This window comes from Haliotis asinina, chromosome 16 (assembly GCF_037392515.1).
Source record: "Haliotis asinina isolate JCU_RB_2024 chromosome 16, JCU_Hal_asi_v2, whole genome shotgun sequence".
Taxonomy (NCBI): Eukaryota; Metazoa; Mollusca; class Gastropoda; order Lepetellida; family Haliotidae; genus Haliotis; species Haliotis asinina.
Genome location: NC_090295.1, coordinates 22596290 through 22616095, shown reverse-complemented (window position 1 = coordinate 22616095; position 19806 = coordinate 22596290). Strand labels below are relative to the sequence as shown.

At 38.0% G+C, this 19806-nt stretch overlaps 1 protein-coding gene across 1 annotated transcript; it reads left to right on the top strand.

Annotated features, from left to right (window-relative positions):
- Positions 1 to 8: 8 nt before the first annotated feature.
- On the top strand, positions 9 to 19376 carry LOC137268010 (transmembrane and coiled-coil domain-containing protein 4-like). Its single transcript, XM_067802480.1, has 14 exons — positions 9 to 124; positions 933 to 1047; positions 2323 to 2380; positions 3189 to 3333; positions 4876 to 5008; positions 6128 to 6225; positions 8750 to 8893; positions 10929 to 11075; positions 11983 to 12144; positions 13114 to 13250; positions 14579 to 14663; positions 15348 to 15465; positions 16422 to 16539; positions 18600 to 19376. The coding sequence occupies exons 1-14, from the start codon at positions 25 to 27 to the stop codon at positions 19374 to 19376; spliced, it is 2337 nt and encodes a 778-aa protein (XP_067658581.1). The 5' UTR covers positions 9 to 24.
- Positions 19377 to 19806: the final 430 nt, after the last annotated feature.

The following is a 19806-nucleotide window of genomic DNA, read 5'->3' as shown; positions in this document are numbered from 1 at the left end:
GCGCTCTCTACATTAGCAGACGACATGGCGGATGGGGACGATGTTGATGACACATTGTCATCAAAACACAAAGTCCTGACAGATGAAAGTGATGTCCAAAGAAATCATGAACCACCATCTGCCAGTTTGTATAACCCCAATACGGTTTTACTGTACCACAGAATAACATGATATGTTGTAGCGCATTTCGTTCGTGTTGTTCAGACAACAGTGGAGAAGGCAATCTGGCAAAGAAGTCACTTGTTGCTTGAGTGGAACTTCACAAACTTATAGAAATTACTGACCGGTCTAATGATTTCGAAACAGAGATCATATGCAGATGTCTCCTCTAGCTTGCCTGGTGATTCGTTTAAGCCAAACCCCAAATATTGATTGTCATGCCAGGATATTTTAATTTATTTTTTTTAAAATCAAAATTAAGAATTCAGGATTGTGTTTGTCAGAATCTTTGACTTTGTTTATCCTAAACATTGTCACTTCATTGTCATGTTGGTTTTAAGGTAACTACACTTTTTAGCCTCAGTTACTCAGTTGGCGCTGATATGAGGGCAAATTATACACACTTGACATTTGACATATTCATTTATAATACATTGGTTATTTTTATGTGAATCAATTGGCTTGTGTACCCTAATAGTTTTAACGAGAGCTCTGTTAAAACAGTTCTTAGTGGGACTTTTGTACCAACAGCTGCAGGTGCTGGATAATATGTCTGGTAATAGGGAAATGCAGTGTTTGCCATAGACATAGATGGGTACCCAGGTAATCCATTTATATGTGGTCTTACGCCCATCTTGTTGTTTGTCATTACTTATTCAAAATAATTTTCTTCCTAAATGAGCAAAAAGGATATTTTTTGGCATAATTGCTTTCATTAATGAAACAATGAGGATCCTTTGTGAGAAACAAATTAAGCATGTTTCTTTTTTCAGATTCCCTTACACCTAGCAAATCTATCCACAAACTCTTGTCTGACGTTGGACAGTACTCTTATGCAGCATTGTGTGCTGTTTCACTTCGTCTTTTGTTTGGAGACACTTGGCACAGGTAATAGATTACATCTGTTACATTCAGTGCATTTGTTATGGCATATTTTTACTCTTCACGTTTTACTGTTCAACATTTCATTTCTATCATTCATGATAGTGTCCAGCATTCAAAAACGAGCAGAAATAATTTTACCTGGCACCATAAATGGACAGACACAAAACAAATTTGAACGAATATATTTGCTTGGCTGAATTTTTCTCCAACTTAAATGGAGATCAGTTACAAATGTTGAGTTTTTGTATGTGACCTTATGAATCTCATTATCACAAAGACTTTAGGTATACATGCATTTTATCTTAGCGGAACAAAGATAGCCTGACATTGTTCAAGTGAGGGGCTTCATCTCCAATCAAATCCCAGACTTTTGATATTTGAAACTATAGAAAAAAGGGGTGATCTTGCATTTGTCTTCTTATACATTATTAGGAAATGACAAGATCTGTTATACATACTTAGCGAACTGCTCATGCTACATACATCAGGGGGAGATCTAGGGTTTTGTCTCGGGGGAAGGTGGGGTGTGCACCCCCTTCAGGATCTGCCCCTGTACATGTAGATTTAAATGAAACTCACTATAACATCAGTTTTAAACTTCCAAACTAGTAACACCACAGGTTTCTGTTCCTACCTCCTTATCAGTGGTGGCAAATGAGATGAGAACAAAATGAAATTAAGGGATACATTTGGAGATTTATTTTCAAGCTTGAATTGCCTGAATACTTTTCACCTTTTTACAAATTTATGGTCCTTAGTGATAATGAGCTGAATGTTATTTTAGGGGTTCTCAAATCAAGAAGTACACATCTAGTCATAGAAATGTCAGTGATATACATATCTTGACCCATACAGTTGATGCCAGGTCTTTAACAGGATGAGAATAATGTTTTGTACTGTGTTGATGAAACTCCTGTTGTACATGTAAGACATACACATCCGCTTTAAAAATAAAATTTCTCTGTTGATGGTTAGACAGCATAACCAGCATCTTGTTTCCACCTTCAACAAATTGTGCTCGAAACTGGGTCCAGTCAATCCCTATTTTATGTTGTAAGCAGGATAAATTGTTCTTGGAGTTTGTGTGGTGGTATTCTTACATTTAGTTTAATGGATGATATTTATATACCTCATTTGTTAATTTGTTAATTGTCTATTTAGTTTGACAGAAAGAACTTTTTGATCTTTACCATTATACATCAGTGGATATGAACATTTGTGTGATATTTCATATGAAAAACCAAATTTTCAAATTAATTGCATCTTTTTTCTTTTCAGGAACTTCAAAAAAGACACTTTAAATGCTATTCTAAAACATTTGGATCAACCAAGTCAGGTAATTGTATCCCATCCATTGAGGCACTAGTAAATCTAAGGAGTCTACCGCTCATTTCAGACATGTAGTTTGTGTTCTAACCACAACATATGAAATAATGTTGAAAGATTGTTCCTATTGTCACCCTGGCCGTTGCTCAGGATGAAAGAAGGATTGAGTTAGTTTTTTCTGTTGGAGTTGGGTATCCATGTTTGCACTGCAGCAAGGTAGCACTATAACACTGCCATTAATTGGAATCCACATTTACGTACTCTTACATGCTGATTTCTTTTGGCTTTAAATTTTAGTTTGGGTGAAAGCAGAATATATTTAAATCTCATATCCTCATATTCTTACACCTAGTCACTTATAGTCTTTGAACCCATGAAGATCTGAATGAGAATTGTTCTTCAGTAACCCATGTTTGTCATAAAATGTGACTAAAGGAATCAAGCAGCCAGGCTTGCTGACTTGGTTGTCATCATATCCTACTTGTAGAGGGGCTGTGAGGTATCCTGATGGTTAAAGTGTTTGCTTACCATGGACATGGGTTCATTTCTTTACAGGGTTACAAATTGTGAAGCCTATTTTTGGTGTTCCTTGGGATGATATTGCTGGAATATTGCAAAAAACAGAGTAAAACTAAATTCAGTCATTCACTCACCTATTTGTGTAGATTGATACTCATGTTGTTGATCACTGGATTGTCTGGTCCATTCTCAAGTTTTTATAGATTGCCACCATATTGCTTGACTGTAGCTGAGTGCAGCATTGAACAACAACCCAATCCAACAATCTTTGGAAAAAATGCTCCCCTCCTTTTCTGTAGGTGTGTGAATCCATCCAGGCCCTTCTAGCAGGTCAGGGAGTAGAGGAGACCAATCCATATGTGGACCTGCTTTTTGAGGAGGAAATTCTAAAGAACAATGGTGACCCTATTGTCACTGACCTTGTCACTATGGCAATCACAAAAGGTAATTGTACATGACATATTGTGTGTGATGTGCTTGTTATGTCTACTGTTCATACTTTGAATTACCACACTGACAGTTTGATCACAAGCTTGGAGCTTTGTTACAGAAGTACAGTGTGCAAGAAATAAGAAATCTTTGTCATTTGTAACTGATAATGACAAATGTGTTTTATTTTTAACTAGAGAGATTAGCACAATTTTATGAGCGGAATGTTGTTCGCTGTCGTTGTTTGGTTGGTTGGATTGTTGTTTAATCCCATAGTCAGTTGCATTCCAGCTATCTGTCTGGACCAGACAATCCACTGAAAAGCATCATGATCACTTGATTGTCGGGTCCAGATTAGATTCTCTTCATACCACTGCCATATAGGTAGAATATAGCTGGAGTGCTGCCTTAAACAAAAATACAACTAGCCAACTAATGAGACAAACAACATTCTCTTTACTGTCAATAACCTTGGTCTCATGGTATACAAGCCAATTTAGTCCATGAAATTCTGTCTCCTGTTCATACTTTGAATTACCAGTCCATATGAAATGCAGAATATGAATGAAATGCAGAAACAACGAACCCAAGGGAAGCTGATTTTAGTTCATTATAACTGAAGTCCATTGTATTTATTTCAGTTCAAATGTGCAACGTGTGTGTGACCAATAACACAGTTGTTTATGGCTGTATGTAATAAGTATGTGTGTTATGGTTCACCATAGTTCTTTTGCATTTTTTGTGACATGTCAGTAGGTACCAAAAAATGAACTAAATTGTTAAAATCCAGGACATATTTCAGTGTTTTTCAGTACTGTCGGATGGCTATTTCATTCATGTCTCTGAGTCTTCAGTGGTAGCAAAAACATTTAAAGGCACATTTTCACACATTTTCAGCAGTTTTTGGTGTTTTTTATGTGTATTGGGGGCATATGCACCCACCTTAGTTTCCTACTGCCCCAGTGATGCAACAAAAGACTTCTTACTTAAGACTTACTCGGAATCGATAACTGAAACTTCAAGGTGAACAGTTTCCAAACCATGACGTCTTGCCATAAATATGGAATGTAAACAATTGCTCCGTACTTCGAAAACTGTCACACACAGTGTTTGCTGGACTGGTTTTGATTACAACTCTTACTTATGATTTGCAACAGACATTAACATCATTTTGTCAAGGCCTGAGTTCCAAAGGAGATATAAGATATTCGTAAAGAGCATGGCTCCAAGGGACATCACTCTTTGGAGTTCACTTGAAATATTGTTCGGATAGTAGGAGGCTTAAGAGTAAAATTTATGCGATTTTGTTGTAATCTAAATATGTAATTTCTTTTCTAATAAATTATATGTTAGCTTCTCTGATGAAATTATTAACAACATGCATTATTTGTGTCTGGAGAAGTGAAGTGTGACATAGTACCTTTAAACAAGTTTTGGGGTCCTTCAAAAGGGTTCATACAGGGCTTCAGTTCTTGTGTTTGCATGAAAAAGGAATTAAATCTTAATTTGCTTTATATTTGTACAAAACATATTGAAGTGTGATGGTGTGTATTTCAGGTTGCTATGATTCTCGTGTACGGGTGTTTGTGAAGCACGCTGCCTGGCAGCTCCGCGTCAGCTGGGACGTCCTGGAGAACATTGAGTGTCAGCTGGCTGAGACGCTTGGGAGCAACCAATATGTCATGACAGAGTGTGTACCAGCTGTTTGTTTTGTTATGGACATACAATTAATGTCTGTCATCAAATTAGTTTAATTTACTGTGAACAGATTCATAATTTCTCATAAGGCATTAAACAATATTCATGCAAGGCAGGACTTAAGAGAAAGCTTAGTCGAGTTTCTGCCACATTTAGCAGTATTGCCATGGTATGACAATGGTCTTTTAAAAATTTTTTTCAAGACTAGGCATCTAGTGGTTGATATCATCAGCATTGATATGCTGAACTGGAATACTATGACATGAATCATTGAGTCTGGCTATCCAACGCTGTTTAGAGACCAGGTCTAACCCTGATCTTCCAAGTTTTTCACCCATACAGGTTCTCACTTGATGTGCATTCAGTATGCATAAGAATTTAGAATGAAAGCAGGAAAAAAACATATTGTGTTCAATCTGGCACACAATGAACAAGAACTGAAAAGTTCTTCCAATTGAAGTGATTGTAAATATTACAGTACAGTTTGTATCACCATTTCATTGTTTTACAGGACTCACATATATAGCTCTGATTTTCCAACACAATACGTTTTTCTCCATTCTACCATTACCATGTTATTCAGATTTTAAACAAATTCTTAACGTGTTGGAAAATCAGAGGTATATAATGTGATTATATACCTCTGAATGACTTTGATTAACAAATCACAATCCAGTATTTACTGAAGCCATGGTAGAATTCTTGTTAGGACACTTGAAATTAGTTAAAGGGGTTCCTGAGAACCAAAAGTGTTCTGGGTCATGAAATAACTCCACCTCCATTTCTTCTTGTTCACATAAGAAATAGAACAGCAGTTAGGTTTGAAATAATTCGCAGACAAAAAGAAGTTAGTAAGGATTAGAAAAAGGAATTGTTTGCAACTTTGCAATGAAGAAACGGCTTGATAATCTAAATGGAATTGATTTTTATGAGATGGGACCAGTTTTGCTATGAAGTTGCAAATGGTAATAATCTGGCTGGCAAAATTTCACACAATTTTGGGGTAATTCTTGACATGTGTTTCATTATTGGGACTCGAAGATGATCTTGTTTAATTTTCATCTCTGTATGATTTTTTTTCCATTATATTGTACATTATTTGATTTTACAGAGAAGAGATCAAAGAAAAGAATAGAGTTGCAACAAAAAGTAAAGTTAAAAGGATAGCGCTCATCAGTCTTGCAACAATAGGAGGAGGAACGATCATAGGTATGTAAATTATATTCTCTCTCAGAATGTGGTTGAAAAATTGTTAAACAGTTAACATTTTCAGATTATGATGTGATGAGAGGCATTTTTCAGTGTTTCTTTCCTTTAAATGTACAGGTGATTGAAGCTAACCAGGTGTTCACCGTTACTTATCCAAAGAATCCCCAAATTTCACTACACAATTTCCAGTCTAAGTAAACTCATACTCAGTACTTTTCATTACACTCCACTACTGAGTCTAATGGAGTTATGGAAAGTTGCGTCAGGTAACCTTTGAGATTAACCAATCAGAACACAGCTAAACAAATCACGAAAGTGGACGTTTTTACATACCAGTACCTTTCGAACTTTTTATCTCGAAAAAGTTCGTACCCGAACGATTCCGAACGCTATTTAGTGTACGCTTGCTTCCGGGTGATGCACATGGCATACAACCATGACAACAGTGAGTAAACAGTCGCTGAAAATTGTGTTTTGGGCAATATTCAAGGATGTCATCTTGCGGAAATATTATCTAATGATAACCATGTCAACAGAAACCCCAAAGACTATATACTGCAGATCAAATAATTGTGTTCTTGGCGGATTTTATTTGTGAAGAGATCTATGTCAGTGACCTGAATATTTTGAAAGTCCCTCCGATCCCTAAATAGTAGCCGTTGTCTGATTGGTTAAATCTATTTAACCGTCTCACGTTTTATTGGGCGGTCATTGGTCGCTCAAAGGTTACCTGATGCGACCTTCTACTAGGTTTGGTTAGACTCAGCGGTGGAGTGTAACGAAATACACTTAGACTAAGTTTACTTAGACTGGCACAATTTCAAACACAAAATTACTTGAAATTAATTTGAAGGTCATCTGTTGGGTACTTCACCAGCCCTGTTAGACTTCAGTTAAGAGCTAAACCTACTGTTATATTTGAAGTGGTGCCTCTGAAGAGAACATGACTCTTATTATCCCAGGCAACGCGTTTTGCGTGGGCATTAAAATGCTCTCTGTACGTTCATGCATGCATGCATCTGTATTTTCTGGACTAGAACTTCAAAACCGTTCGCTATTTTTTCACTAAACTTGCCACAACGATAGATCTTATGGTGTACTGATGCCTTTTGGTAGTTTTGGATTTCTGAATAAAATGTGTTTTGTGCTTCCATGCCTACAAATTTGGCTTCAACTGAATTTGGTAGTGGTGCTTCTTTCTAGAGGAAAACTGAAAAACCTTTCAATACTCTCCTTCCACTTTGCTATATACACACCAAAACATTTGACATAATCATAACTAGTAAACATATTCATTAAGAGTATTTACTATTGCAGGGGATATTGATGACTTTCTCTTCTTGTTTCAATTTGGAAACAGTGCTATCGCTTCAAATGTATAGGTAATAAAATAAATCAAATCATTCTTTAGTGTCATGTGCAATACAGTTTAAATCTTCAGAAACGTGATATCTGAGTTATAGTCAACATTGTCCATGTGTTATATGAGATCCTGACCTCACCTGATCACTTGGAAGATACACCATTATGTGTCACAGTTTGCAGTTTTTACAACAAATCCAAACTCATAACTCTTTTAATTTTTATTCTAATATCCAGGGACAGTACTCCAAATGATAACCATGTAAAAGACACAAACTGTGAGGTAGCCTAGTGATTATAGTGTTTGCTCGTCATGCTGGAGACTGGGTTCAGTTCGGCGCACTGGTACAATGTGTGAAGCCCATTTCTAGTGTCTCCCATCATGATATTTCTGGAATATTTTTTAAAAGTGTTGTAAAACAATACTCACTTACAATTATTGAGGTAATCTTATAACAAAAACATATTTTTTTTGTTTTTATATCCTGATGTTATTCTGTGTATTTGTTCCGTGTCACGAAAGCTTTTTTTCATGACCTGACTGTTGTGTTGTGTATGATGCACGATTTTGTGTGTTGCCCTGCACAAAGGAGTAGAGCAGATGACTGTAGATAAGTCAAGGCCAAAACTTGACTCTCTATCAAAACGGTATGTCTGGTACAGTAGCTAGACTGATGACCATCGTACATCATAATGTCAGTCATTGGGGCTAAAATATCAATATTCAAGTTAATCCTTTTGGTGGGTACGTTCTTGTTGAGTGAAAAGTGGGGAGAGAGCTAGGTGTAGCAGGGCGGACAGTTCCCTGAACAGAACTTTAAAACCATTCAATGTTTCTTCACCAAATGTGGCCGTATGTAAGCTATATGGTTTATCATGCTCTGGATATATTTGTTGTTCTTATAAATGTTAGTGTGTATTTCAGGGTGTAACTGATGAGGATAGTCATCATTAAACCGAATCACACCCGTAGCTGTGTTGTCATCTTTGTTCATGACACAGTTAATACTGCTACACATAGATAGGTCTGGTGGTGTACTGGTGCCTTTTGGTAGTTCTGGAATTCTGAATTAAATACATTTGTTGTTTCCATGGCAACAAGTTTGACTGACACAAATTGATGATACTGCTCTTTTTAGAGAATGTTATGTGATATTCACAGGTCTGACTGGAGGTCTGGCGGCTCCCCTAGTGGCAGCAGGTGCTGGAGCCCTGATTGGTGGAGCTGGTGCAGCGGCTCTGGGGACTACAGCAGGTGTAGCCATCATTGGCTCCCTGTTTGGTGTAGCAGGGGCTGGACTTACAGGTAACACTGACACAAACATAGCTTTCACACCTACCGTTAAACAAATACTCTGATATAGATGTTGTGTTGTATATCTTGTCAACAACCCATGAAGATCTGGTTAGAATCAGTCTTCAGCAACCCATGCTTGTCGTACCAAGTGGCTAACAGGATCTGTTGGTGGGGCTCGCTGACATGGTCGACACATGTCGTGGTATCCCATTTATGCAGATCGATGCTCATGCTGTTGATCACTGTATTGTCTGTATCAGACATGATTATTTTCAGACCATTGCCACATACCTGGAATATTGCTGAAAACATCTTTTAATAACAAACCAATCAAACTGATCATATCAACAATACTGAATCACTGATTTGATGTATTTACATCTGTAAGAGTCTACTTATGTCATATAAGCTGTGTGATTATTAATCTTATCATCCTAACCTTGCTTTCATGTGAGATTATGCATGGGGATAACTCAACAATGAAATTGCATCACAATGCCTTCCAGATTATTGTGATGTCCTCAATTACCATTACTAATTTCTCTGCCACTAAAGCTGGTTAGTTCAGGAGACATTCTTTTCAGACTGAAGACTGTAGTTATTACAGGTAACCCTGTTGGTTGGTTGAATGATTTTGGATAATCTTGGTATCTTTTGATGGCAGATACATCACCATTTGTTAAAAATATCTTTCATTTCATGGATACTTGTTTCACTTTGGGACCATTCATAATTTGTGGCTAGGGGGTGATGATGATTTTTATGGAGAAACATGTACAATATGAGTGACTGTCTGGAAATTTATGTACGGAGTAGGTGACTCCCCTGCATGTCATGGTCAAAATCAATGACCCCTCCTCCCACTTCCCTCCTCCTCCTCCACATACTACCACTGCCACTACAACAACACACCCCATAAAAAAAGAACAGTGCCTAGCCACTATAGTAAGCTGCCAAATTTGCTGTAGAAGGCCCACACATGAAATTTTTCTCCATTGACTCAGACCATAGAATACTACAAATCTGACCATTAAGGGCACGGGAGTCTCAACCATGTTGCCTAATTCCTGTTGTGTGGATCACTTGTTCAGTAATGGGGTTAGTACCTGCACGGAAGCATCACACCCAATGCAATAAAGAAGTGGACTTGTGCAGAGTTTGTATCCTTTGGACATTCGAGAAACATGGTATTATGGGTCCACATTCATCCTTTTTCTGTCTCTTGAAGTAACTAGGTCAATCAGCATCTGCATCTGTTCCCTTATCTGCATTTATTCTCGTTTTATGGGGATTTAAATTATTTACTAAATTATTAATCCTACTGAAAAAATACACTGTTTCATTGTAATAAAAGGAGATAAAAGTAAACATTCACTCAGAACACTTATTTTTAAGACCATGGACCGTTTTCGCGAAACAAACTTATAAAAACTTGTAAAAACTCGAACTTGAGAAAACACATTTCCTAGAATGTACTGAAATTGATATTGAACTCAAAAATAGTGAAAATAGTAGACAGTTTGAGTTTTGTGAATATATACCTTTTGGGCATTTTCTATTTTGAAAAATGTAGTTGATCATGAGTTTAAAGTTCAGTGATTTCAAATTGTCAAACTCTGTTTGAAATTTGAGTAAGAACTTAAGTAGATGACAGTAAACTTAGTTTAGTTTGCGCAAGTAGTAAAATGATTAATATCTGGGAATAAGTAAGATGTGTACATATTTACATTTTTCATGAATTCATGTCCATGACACAACATTTTAAATTTTCCATCTTTTCTTTTATCATATAACATGAATCTAAAGCATGCCTCGTCAGCCACATAATATTATTTTTATTATACTGTCACTAATATCTTGAATTTCCATATTAATACAAACTTGATCTTGCACAGTTATCTGTCTATTCTTCTTGGACCAGTTTTGTCTGTGTTGTACTGTTTTTGTTTTGTAGTCTTGTAGAACATTGAAAATTTAACAACTTTGATTGAAAGTTATAACCAAATTACCACAACAAGGCTGATTTTTATTTAATTCCCTTCAGGCTACAAGATGAAGAGAAGAGTTGGTGCCATTGAAGAGTTTGAGTTTGAACCATTGATTCCTGGAGGACCTCTGCACATGGAACCAGTCATAAAACAGCTGCACATCACAGTGGCAGTGACCGGCTGGCTATCAAGCACTATGCAAGGTGAATATGTTGATCTTAAACTACAGAGCACATGGAGCGTTGTGCAACACTGACAAATACAGTCACTAATGTTTACAGCCACATTCTTCGTTATCAAACCTTGGAAGGTCCAGGTTAGACTTAATTTTCAGTAATCCATGCTTGTTGTAAGACTTGACTAATGGGATTGGGTGGTCAGAGTCACTGACTTGGTGTACATATGTCATCAGTTCCCAGGTGCGCAGATCAATGCTCACGCTGATAGTCATTGGATTGTTTGGTCCAGACTCGTTCACAGACTGCCACCATATAGCCGGAATATTGCTGAATACGGGCGTAAAACTGAACTTACTCAATCGCACACTTCATTATCATGATTTGTCATACATATTCCAGACTGACATTCTGTGATATCTTTTGATAACTCACTGCCTTTGTCTTTTGGAGTAGATCAGGGAGCTATTTTGCTATCAACAACCTGTTCTGGCACAGGTTAACAATGGGTGGTGCAGGTTACATTAAGTGACAGGTTGCACCCTGTGTAGATAACAATAAATCTTCCAACATCATATAGCTGTCATTGTGTGTTTTTTCTGGGAAGTAAGCTACTAGAAGTAATGTGTTTCTTTCTGCAAAAACATTATGTACTCATTCATCATTTTCATAGCAGTAATCATATAATTGAAGTTTTTAAATAGCATTTACGTAAGTGAAACCTACGATTTTATCGTAGTCGCTTAGAATTTTATCCTCAAACTCTGCCAGTATGAGTGCTCATGAAATTTGGAGAAAAATTCTGATTTGTAGACAAAAACCTAAGTTGACTACTAATTTTATGGTCAGTCTACTAATTTTGATCCTTGAAACTACTATTTACAACACTTTGAGGTTTACATCTCTGATTGTGGTATGTTGATATGTTTTCAAGATTTCCGGAAGCCCTGGACATCACTGGCAGAATCCCGAGAGCAGTATTGTTTGAAATGGGAATCAAAGTACCTCATTGAGCTGGGAAAGGCTTTTGATTATATCTTGAGTGGTGCTGTAACCATGGCAACTCAGGAAGCGCTGAAATATACAATACTCTCAGGTACTGGCACTCATCTAGTTTTTTAATCCACCAATTAGCTTAAAGAGGCTTCTCTGAAACGGACAGAGTAGGTCCCTTTTGACTCTCCTATCCTTTTGTTGGTGATGATATTTGATTCCCATTCCACTTAGTCATCATAGCACTAGGAAATTTGCAAGTTTATGTAAGAGAATTTCAGTTTCAGTCAGCTAATTAAGTACTACAATTACTTTTTGTGGCTGATCCCCACAGACCCTATGACCCTGTGATCATGTTATCAATTAGCAGTTTTCAATCATTTAGAGGTCTCTCTGATGTATCTGACTTGTGGCTGATTGGGACATAAAACAACATTCAGCATCACCCACTCACTCCTAAATCACAAGATTCTGAAAAAAAATTGATATTAGCGGTGTTGGCTCAAAAGAGGGTTTTGAAGTGTTTTGACTCATCAAATTCAGTGAGGACCCCCTCTATTTTACGTCTGCTACATCTATTTAACATTGAAGGGGGTCCAGAAACATTATTTTCATCAATTTTGACCCACTCAAAATTTCACCCAAATCTAACACTGTATTAGTGTTCACCCCATCCTCGATATCTCCAGGGTATATGTTCTGATTACTCTAAACTATACCCTGGATGCCCAATGACTTTATTACCTCCCTTTGTTGGCTCCGCATTCTCACAGTAGCCAAACAGCTAAGCCACCATTGCAACTGACCTTGCAGGGTCAACAAAGATGGCAATCACAGTTGTGACTCAGATTTTTTTAAATCATACATACAAAGTGATAGAAAACTTTATAAAAATATGTGCAATTCCCAGCATAGACATTTGATTGGATAAAAAGCCAGCCATGGGAGGTAATAAATTCATCAGACTTAGCCGTAAATGCGTCCAGGGTACAGTGGAGACTTATCTGAACATATACCCTGGAGATATCGAGGATGGAGTTATCCATGTGCAAGTATAATTTTCGATGTCCAGGTCTGCTGGCTGCTATAGCCTGGCCTACTGCCCTGTTGTCTGCTGCCAGCGTGATAGATAACCCCTGGAGTGTAGCTGTACAGAGAGCTAACTCAACTGGGAAACAGCTCGCAGAGGTACTCCTAGCAAGGGAGCAGGTAATGGACTCAGAGCATCAATATGTCAGTTTTATCCGTTCTTAATGACATTAGAATCTATATCAAACCATCACTTTTCAAATTATCATCTTGCTTCATCTGCTCATAGCCAAGGAGCAGGTAATGAACTTTAATTTGTCTCTCAGTAATCCTAAAAGTTTATACTTGAACCATTTTTTTTTCATTTCTGGTTTGTTGCAAAATTATGGTTTTGAACTGTTCAGAATCATTGCAAATCATGCTACAAGCCAGTGAGGACCACTATCACCTATTACTTGTACTTGTCCTCAGCATGTTTTATTAGCCTCTGACCAGAAGGGAAGCATAAATTTTGTAGGTTTGACACTGTCAATTTCTGAATAAATACTTAAACAATTTCATGTGCATGTTCATCAGTGGTCAGAATGTATGATGAAATAATTGCAAGAGACCCTAACTTTGAAATTAAATAACACAATTTGGCACAATACAATCCAAAAACTGCTTTTACCAAACCACATCCCCGCTACAATTGTGAACTCACAAAGGGCCTTGGTGAATCATTCCTTTGATCGATATGTGTGGTTACACCAAAAATTAATCGTGACTGATATCAGAGTGAGTGAGTTTAGTTTTATGCCACACTCAGCAATATTCCAGCTGTATGGCGGTGGTCTGTAAATAATCAAGTGTGGACCAGACAATCCAGTGATCAACAGCATGAGCATCAATCTGTGCACTTGTGAACCGACGACCAAGTCAGCGAGTCTGTCCACCCACTTCCCCAGTTATATTGTGACCTGATTATGGTATTGCTCTGAATGGGCTCCTAGATCTGAATATGGTCTCAATAGAGTCACTTGACCTTGTTGCTTCCGCCTTTGAACCATTAGAGATCGACTTGCTACTGCATTGAGAATGGATTTGTGAGCATCATCGTGAGCATTGGCAGTCACTGCAATTGTATGCGATTAAGTTCAGGATTAGTAGAAGCAATAATTAGCAACTGAAAAACACCTAAAACTTTGTGATCATTTATGCAACCAAATAGGGAGTCTTTAACAATCAGTGAGACTGAATTGACTGTGCATTGAGACCTATGTGATCTCACTGCAAACACATTTCATACCTCTTGCAACTGTCAGAAACATTCTCAAACCCCTTTGTAACCGATGCAGAGTAGTTGTGACCAAAGAGACCATGTTTGAGACCATGGAGACCATTTTGAGAGGGAGGGAGTCTTAGAGAGTGATGTTGAGCCGAGGCCAATTTCCTGTCGTAACTTCATTGCAAGCCCGGTATAACAGGAATGACACTTATTGTTTCATCTTTAAATATTCTGTTTCCAGGGGAAGAGGCCAGTGACTCTTATAGGTTTCAGTCTGGGAGCCAGGGTCATCTTTACATGCCTGGAAGAGCTATGCAAGAGAAAAGGTGAAAAGTGTTATGGATAAACCTCTAGAGCTGTGAATGTTTTGTTCCTAAGCTGCATGCACAGCTCTCAAACAGGTGTGGAACCTGTCTTTGGACTCAAACTGCCTCTCCCATAGCAATCTTAACTTTACTGGTGATGTGGCCACTATAAATTGTTCACTAGCCATAAGGTGGACCTAGGCTGATCTACAGTCTGTTTGTTTTTGTTCCCTGAGCCTAAACAAACTTGAGGGTACATCAACTTATGATCCCCAAGGCCCAGCAAACAAAATGTGTATCTTACCAATCACCTCAATGTTAATTTTGAACTGTTTGAAGGACAGGTATCAGATAATAATGAGTGGCATTGCAAGAATTTCAGATGACCTTTAATTTAACAGATGACAAGAACAACAAAGAGTTATCTCCCTTCCATTGAGTTGTATTTGCAATACATCTTAAACCTCTGTACACCACATGTAACTCAATTATCCTAAACAGGAAAGTAATGATTTACATGTAAATGTCAACCTTGATGTATAAATGTATCTGTGCAATAAAATTCCAGAAAACTTTGGACCAAGGTTATCTAGTTTTTGGCTAATGTAAAAAAAACATAATGTATTTATTATAATAGTCTTCCATCCGATTCCCATGTATGACATAGTGTTTTCATAACTAGCAACTGTCTCATGTGGCTTACAGGGTGTGAAGGTATTGTGGAGGATGTGATTCTGCTCGGGGCCCCTGTGTCTGGAGACTCCAAATACTGGGAACCACTGGAGCGTGTCATAGCAGGCAAGATCATCAACGGATATTGCAGGTAGATGCTTCTGTCATTGCCTTCCATGCTTCAAGAATCATCATTTGGCCCAAATGGTCAATAGTAATGCAGTGGCGTAGGTGCTTGTGTCTCTTATTTTACATTCTGCTGATGCATTTGTGGTGGGTCAAACTCCTATTGTTCCTTGCATATATTGTGTCTAGATTTGTCAACATCATCCAGTTTGCATATATTTCACTAAAGCTGTAAAGTTAAGTGAGTGAGTGAATTTGGTTTCTGCCACTTTTAACAATATTCCAGTGAATCGTAATATATATCGTAGGGTTGGAAAATGGATATGGGCTTCAAACATTGTACTCACTATTGGAGTTGAACCCAGGCCTTGAACGTGACAAGCAAACACTTTAACCTCTGGGCCACCCCACCTTCCCCTTTATTTGCGCTGCAAACACTTTCTGTGAGATCATCATCAGTCATTTTCACTTTTACTTAAGTTCTTAAAGAATATTTTCAGGTATTCCTTCTCAACTAATTCACTTCAACTTTACAGGTGCATTCTTTTACTGTGATTTTACTGTGCAGATTCAAGTCAGAGCACCTTGTCTTTGTGATCCGTTAAGCCTGCAACAAGGAATGAATTTCAAATTCTGAATAACAAACTGAATCTTAAGATATAAAAGAGGGAGTGTGCGCCCTTGGCTTTTCCATGGCATACACCAGCACTTAAACACAGGATGTCTTGTGACTTGACATACATTTTGAGTTTTCATTTTGAGTTACAGAATTAAAACCTTTCTTGACAGTTTTATGATAGCAAATTGTGATTTAGATATGCTTTGACTTAGAAATTGTTGAATGACATCTTAGTTTTACATTTTGAGTTACAGAACTAAACCATTTTTGAGAGTTTTAGATAACAGATTGTGAATTGTGTATGTTCTGTTAAATTGATAATATTATCATTATTTATGATGCATGATGCTTGTTGCCAACAGAGGAGACTGGTTGTTGAAGTTCCTGTATCGAACTGCCTCAGTTCAGATGAAGATAGCAGGGCTTGGACCAATCAAGTGGAATAACCGCAGGATGCACAACATTGACCTCAGTGATGTGGTAAGTATAAGTCATCACCTCATAATTAATATGATAATTTATTAAGGTCTGATGGTGTAGTCTAGTGGTTAAGGCATTTACTAGTCATGCTGAAGACCCAGATTCAATTCCCAGTGTTTCCTCTAGGCATAAACATTTAGCAATCATAAGCACTCCCTGGGGTCAGGAGTGGGAGTTATGGACATCTTTTTAGGTGTCAACTTTAAACAGTTTTTGCTCCTGGTATAACAAGTTAGGAATCATCATAACTCCCTGGTGTCATGAGAGGGAGTCGTGTACATGTATTTGGGAGTCAGATACAGAAGTTTTCTGCATCATAGGAAACACTCAATTCTACACATGACTACAACATTTGATGTCCATTTCTGGTGTCCTCTGCCATGATAATGCTGATATATTGCTAAAAGTAGTGTAGAACAAAACCGATTCATTGCAATGAGCAAAGATCATTTCCAGTGTTACCTTCCCTGATATTTCTGAAATATTGCTGATTATAGCTAAAATGGATAGAATTATCATTAAAATGGCCGCACGTTATCAGAAATGAGTGGTCCACTGTAACTTGATAATGCCCGCAAAATGCTTGACGACTGGCCATTATCAAGCCCGTTGTTAGGTGACATCATAAGTAGCTCAGCTGTTGAAGTTCAAACACCTACGGCTCGTTTGAACTTGGGTTCATTATTGACGATATATCAGGCTCACATTCGTCAGATGTGCCTGTGCCATTATGCACTTTGCTGCCTGTGCCAGCCATAACAACTGTGCCATAATTGAAAGCATACAGCAATGAAAATATCGACTTGAAGTCTAACATTGTTGATCACTGAAAACAATGGCGGCTGGTAGTATGGGCAAAGGGCAAGGTCGAATGTCGTCACTCTCAATAGTGAAGCATCTGTGTTGTTCTATGACGTGTCTACATTTGCAAAATGTGTGTCAGTGATCTCTGTCGTTTTGTTGGCAGTAAATGCTTCTAAACCGATGCCGCTGTTTTTATTCTTATTGTATTAAAAATTCTATTCATTTTAGCTATAATAACGGTAACACTATTTTTCGGTCTCCTTCGTCGGGCAGTTAATGAAAGACCTCGGGCTTCTGCAAATGATAATGCCCTGAAAAATAGCGTTACCCTTATAATGATAGTGGGGTAAAATGAAGCTGAAGATCCGGGTTCAGTTCCCCACATGGACACAATGTGTGAAGCCCGTTTCTGTAGACCCCTGAACTCACTCACTCACTCACTCACTCTCTCTCTGTCTCTCTCTCTCTCTCTTTCTCTCTCTCTCTCTCTCTCTCTCTCTCTCTCTCTCTCTCTCTCTCTCTCTCACGCACACGCACACTCATTCATCCAGTAACAGCTGAATTCAAATAGCAGAGGATAGTCTCATGACTTGAATTTTGATTCTTCTTTGTACCAACTTTGAAAACAACATCTCAAAAGTTCTCCAAAATGGCAACCAAACATCCCCTGCTAGTATCCTTCTAGGGCTCGCATACATTGCTGACACATTGTGATAATGAAGAAATACTGTTCTCTTCCAAACCAAACCACATAAAATGCCTGGATTTATCCCACAAAGTTATGGTTGCCTTCAGATAATCATAACTCTCTTACTTTAACTTCCCAAATGTCATTGTGCCTTGCTTACTTTGTGTACCTTGGGCCCAGCCTTAACATGAAAATTAGCTGCCAGTCTGTGCTAAGTCTAAATTGTGAACTTCATTATGTTACCAGAGATAAGCCAATCTCATAGATAAGCTGACTCCCTAACTTGACCCATGAAATCAGTATCAAAATGGTATATTAAATTTTCATAAATAAGTTGACCCCCCATGATACAATATCGTCTTGCCGGTCACAAGAAAGTAAGTTTGACAAAAGTTTTACCCTTATATAAGCCAACCTCCTACACTCTACTGGCTGCATTTGTTGGCTTTCAGTATTTGGCTTATGAACGGTAATATATGATATGTTATGTTATAGCTCTGATTGTGAATTTCTGAAATGACTGCATATTTCCTTGATGATGTCCCTGCTTATTTCTGTCTCCTTGAAGGTAAATGGGCACAGTGACTATATGAAGCAGCTGGATATTATCATGAAAGTCGTGGGTGTCCGCACCAAGGATGAGCTGAAGAAATCAAGTACTACAAGCAGCTTCTGCAGCAACCCATCTCCTGGTGACACACCAGCCTCAGATCAGTCCTCACAGACAACATCGTTGTCAACATCTCCATCGCTTACAGCATCGTCACCAGTTTGTGCAGGGTCAGTTGAGATGCAGGAGATTACTTACCATGATGTTCGAGGAGAGATGGTAGATGACAAGACGCCAGACAGTGATATTTCTAATACATGTACACAGGGAAATTCAGGGAAACCCACACAGCAGCCACATGACATTGCTGAGGAAGCAAGACTACACAATATGGGGAATGAATCTTCCTTCAACCAGAATCAGCTTGACTATCAGGGAAATGTGGGGCCACGTTCACAATCATGTTACAGTGATGAGCAAGAGGGGCTACATGATTGTAGGTACAGCCCTCCCACCAAAAATAAGTTTGTAGAAACTAACAAGAGTATCACAGAAACTCAAGTGCCTGGAGCATCCTTCTCCAATGATAAACAATCAGCTGGGAAGGACATTAGTGGTGTTGTTAAGGTTGGTGATGGTCAAAGGATTGTTACGGACAGATACGAAGCAGGGAGGAGTAAATGCAGGGATGGTTGGGCATCACTAGACAAGAAAGACGTTGAGACTGAAGGGGTGGACGGAGTGACGACAGGTTTGGGAGATGTGCATCTTGTCCCTTCAGCTGATGATGTATAGGTTGGTGGGACAGTAATTGTCTGGTCTGATATTGTGATGCAATTTTCACATGATGCCGATGGTAGGAATTTGAAAATATTGATTTCTTTGAAATTCCTGTGACAGACATCCATTAATGACTTTACTATGTCAGATTTTGAGGTTGGGAACTTCAGCCAGAAATACTCTCACATTGCAGATTCCAAAATTAATTATAAGATGTTTTTGACAGTATTTGTTTGCTTTGTTTCCATATATTTTTTACCAAACCATCGATTACATCATTAGTAAGTTCAAATTAAAGAATGTAGAATTTGTATTTTCAAATTGGTTGCTTAAGAATATGGAAACTGGCAATAGATCAGTAAAAAAGCATAAACATCAAAATACATCTCCAAAGATTATTTTCATGACATTTGACCTGGAGATCAGTTCCATTCTTAGCAATGGA

Bases quoted from the DNA above. Each gene is read 5' to 3' on its own strand.
- LOC137268010 (XM_067802480.1), top strand. From the start codon at position 25: ATGGCGGATGGGGACGATGTTGATGACACATTGTCATCAAAACACAAA. The intron at 3,334-4,875 runs GTAATTGTACAT...TGTGTATTTCAG, and splicing joins CACTATGGCAATCACAAAAG to GTTGCTATGATTCTCGTGTA. The intron at 8,894-10,928 runs GTAACACTGACA...AATTCCCTTCAG, and splicing joins AGCAGGGGCTGGACTTACAG to GCTACAAGATGAAGAGAAGA.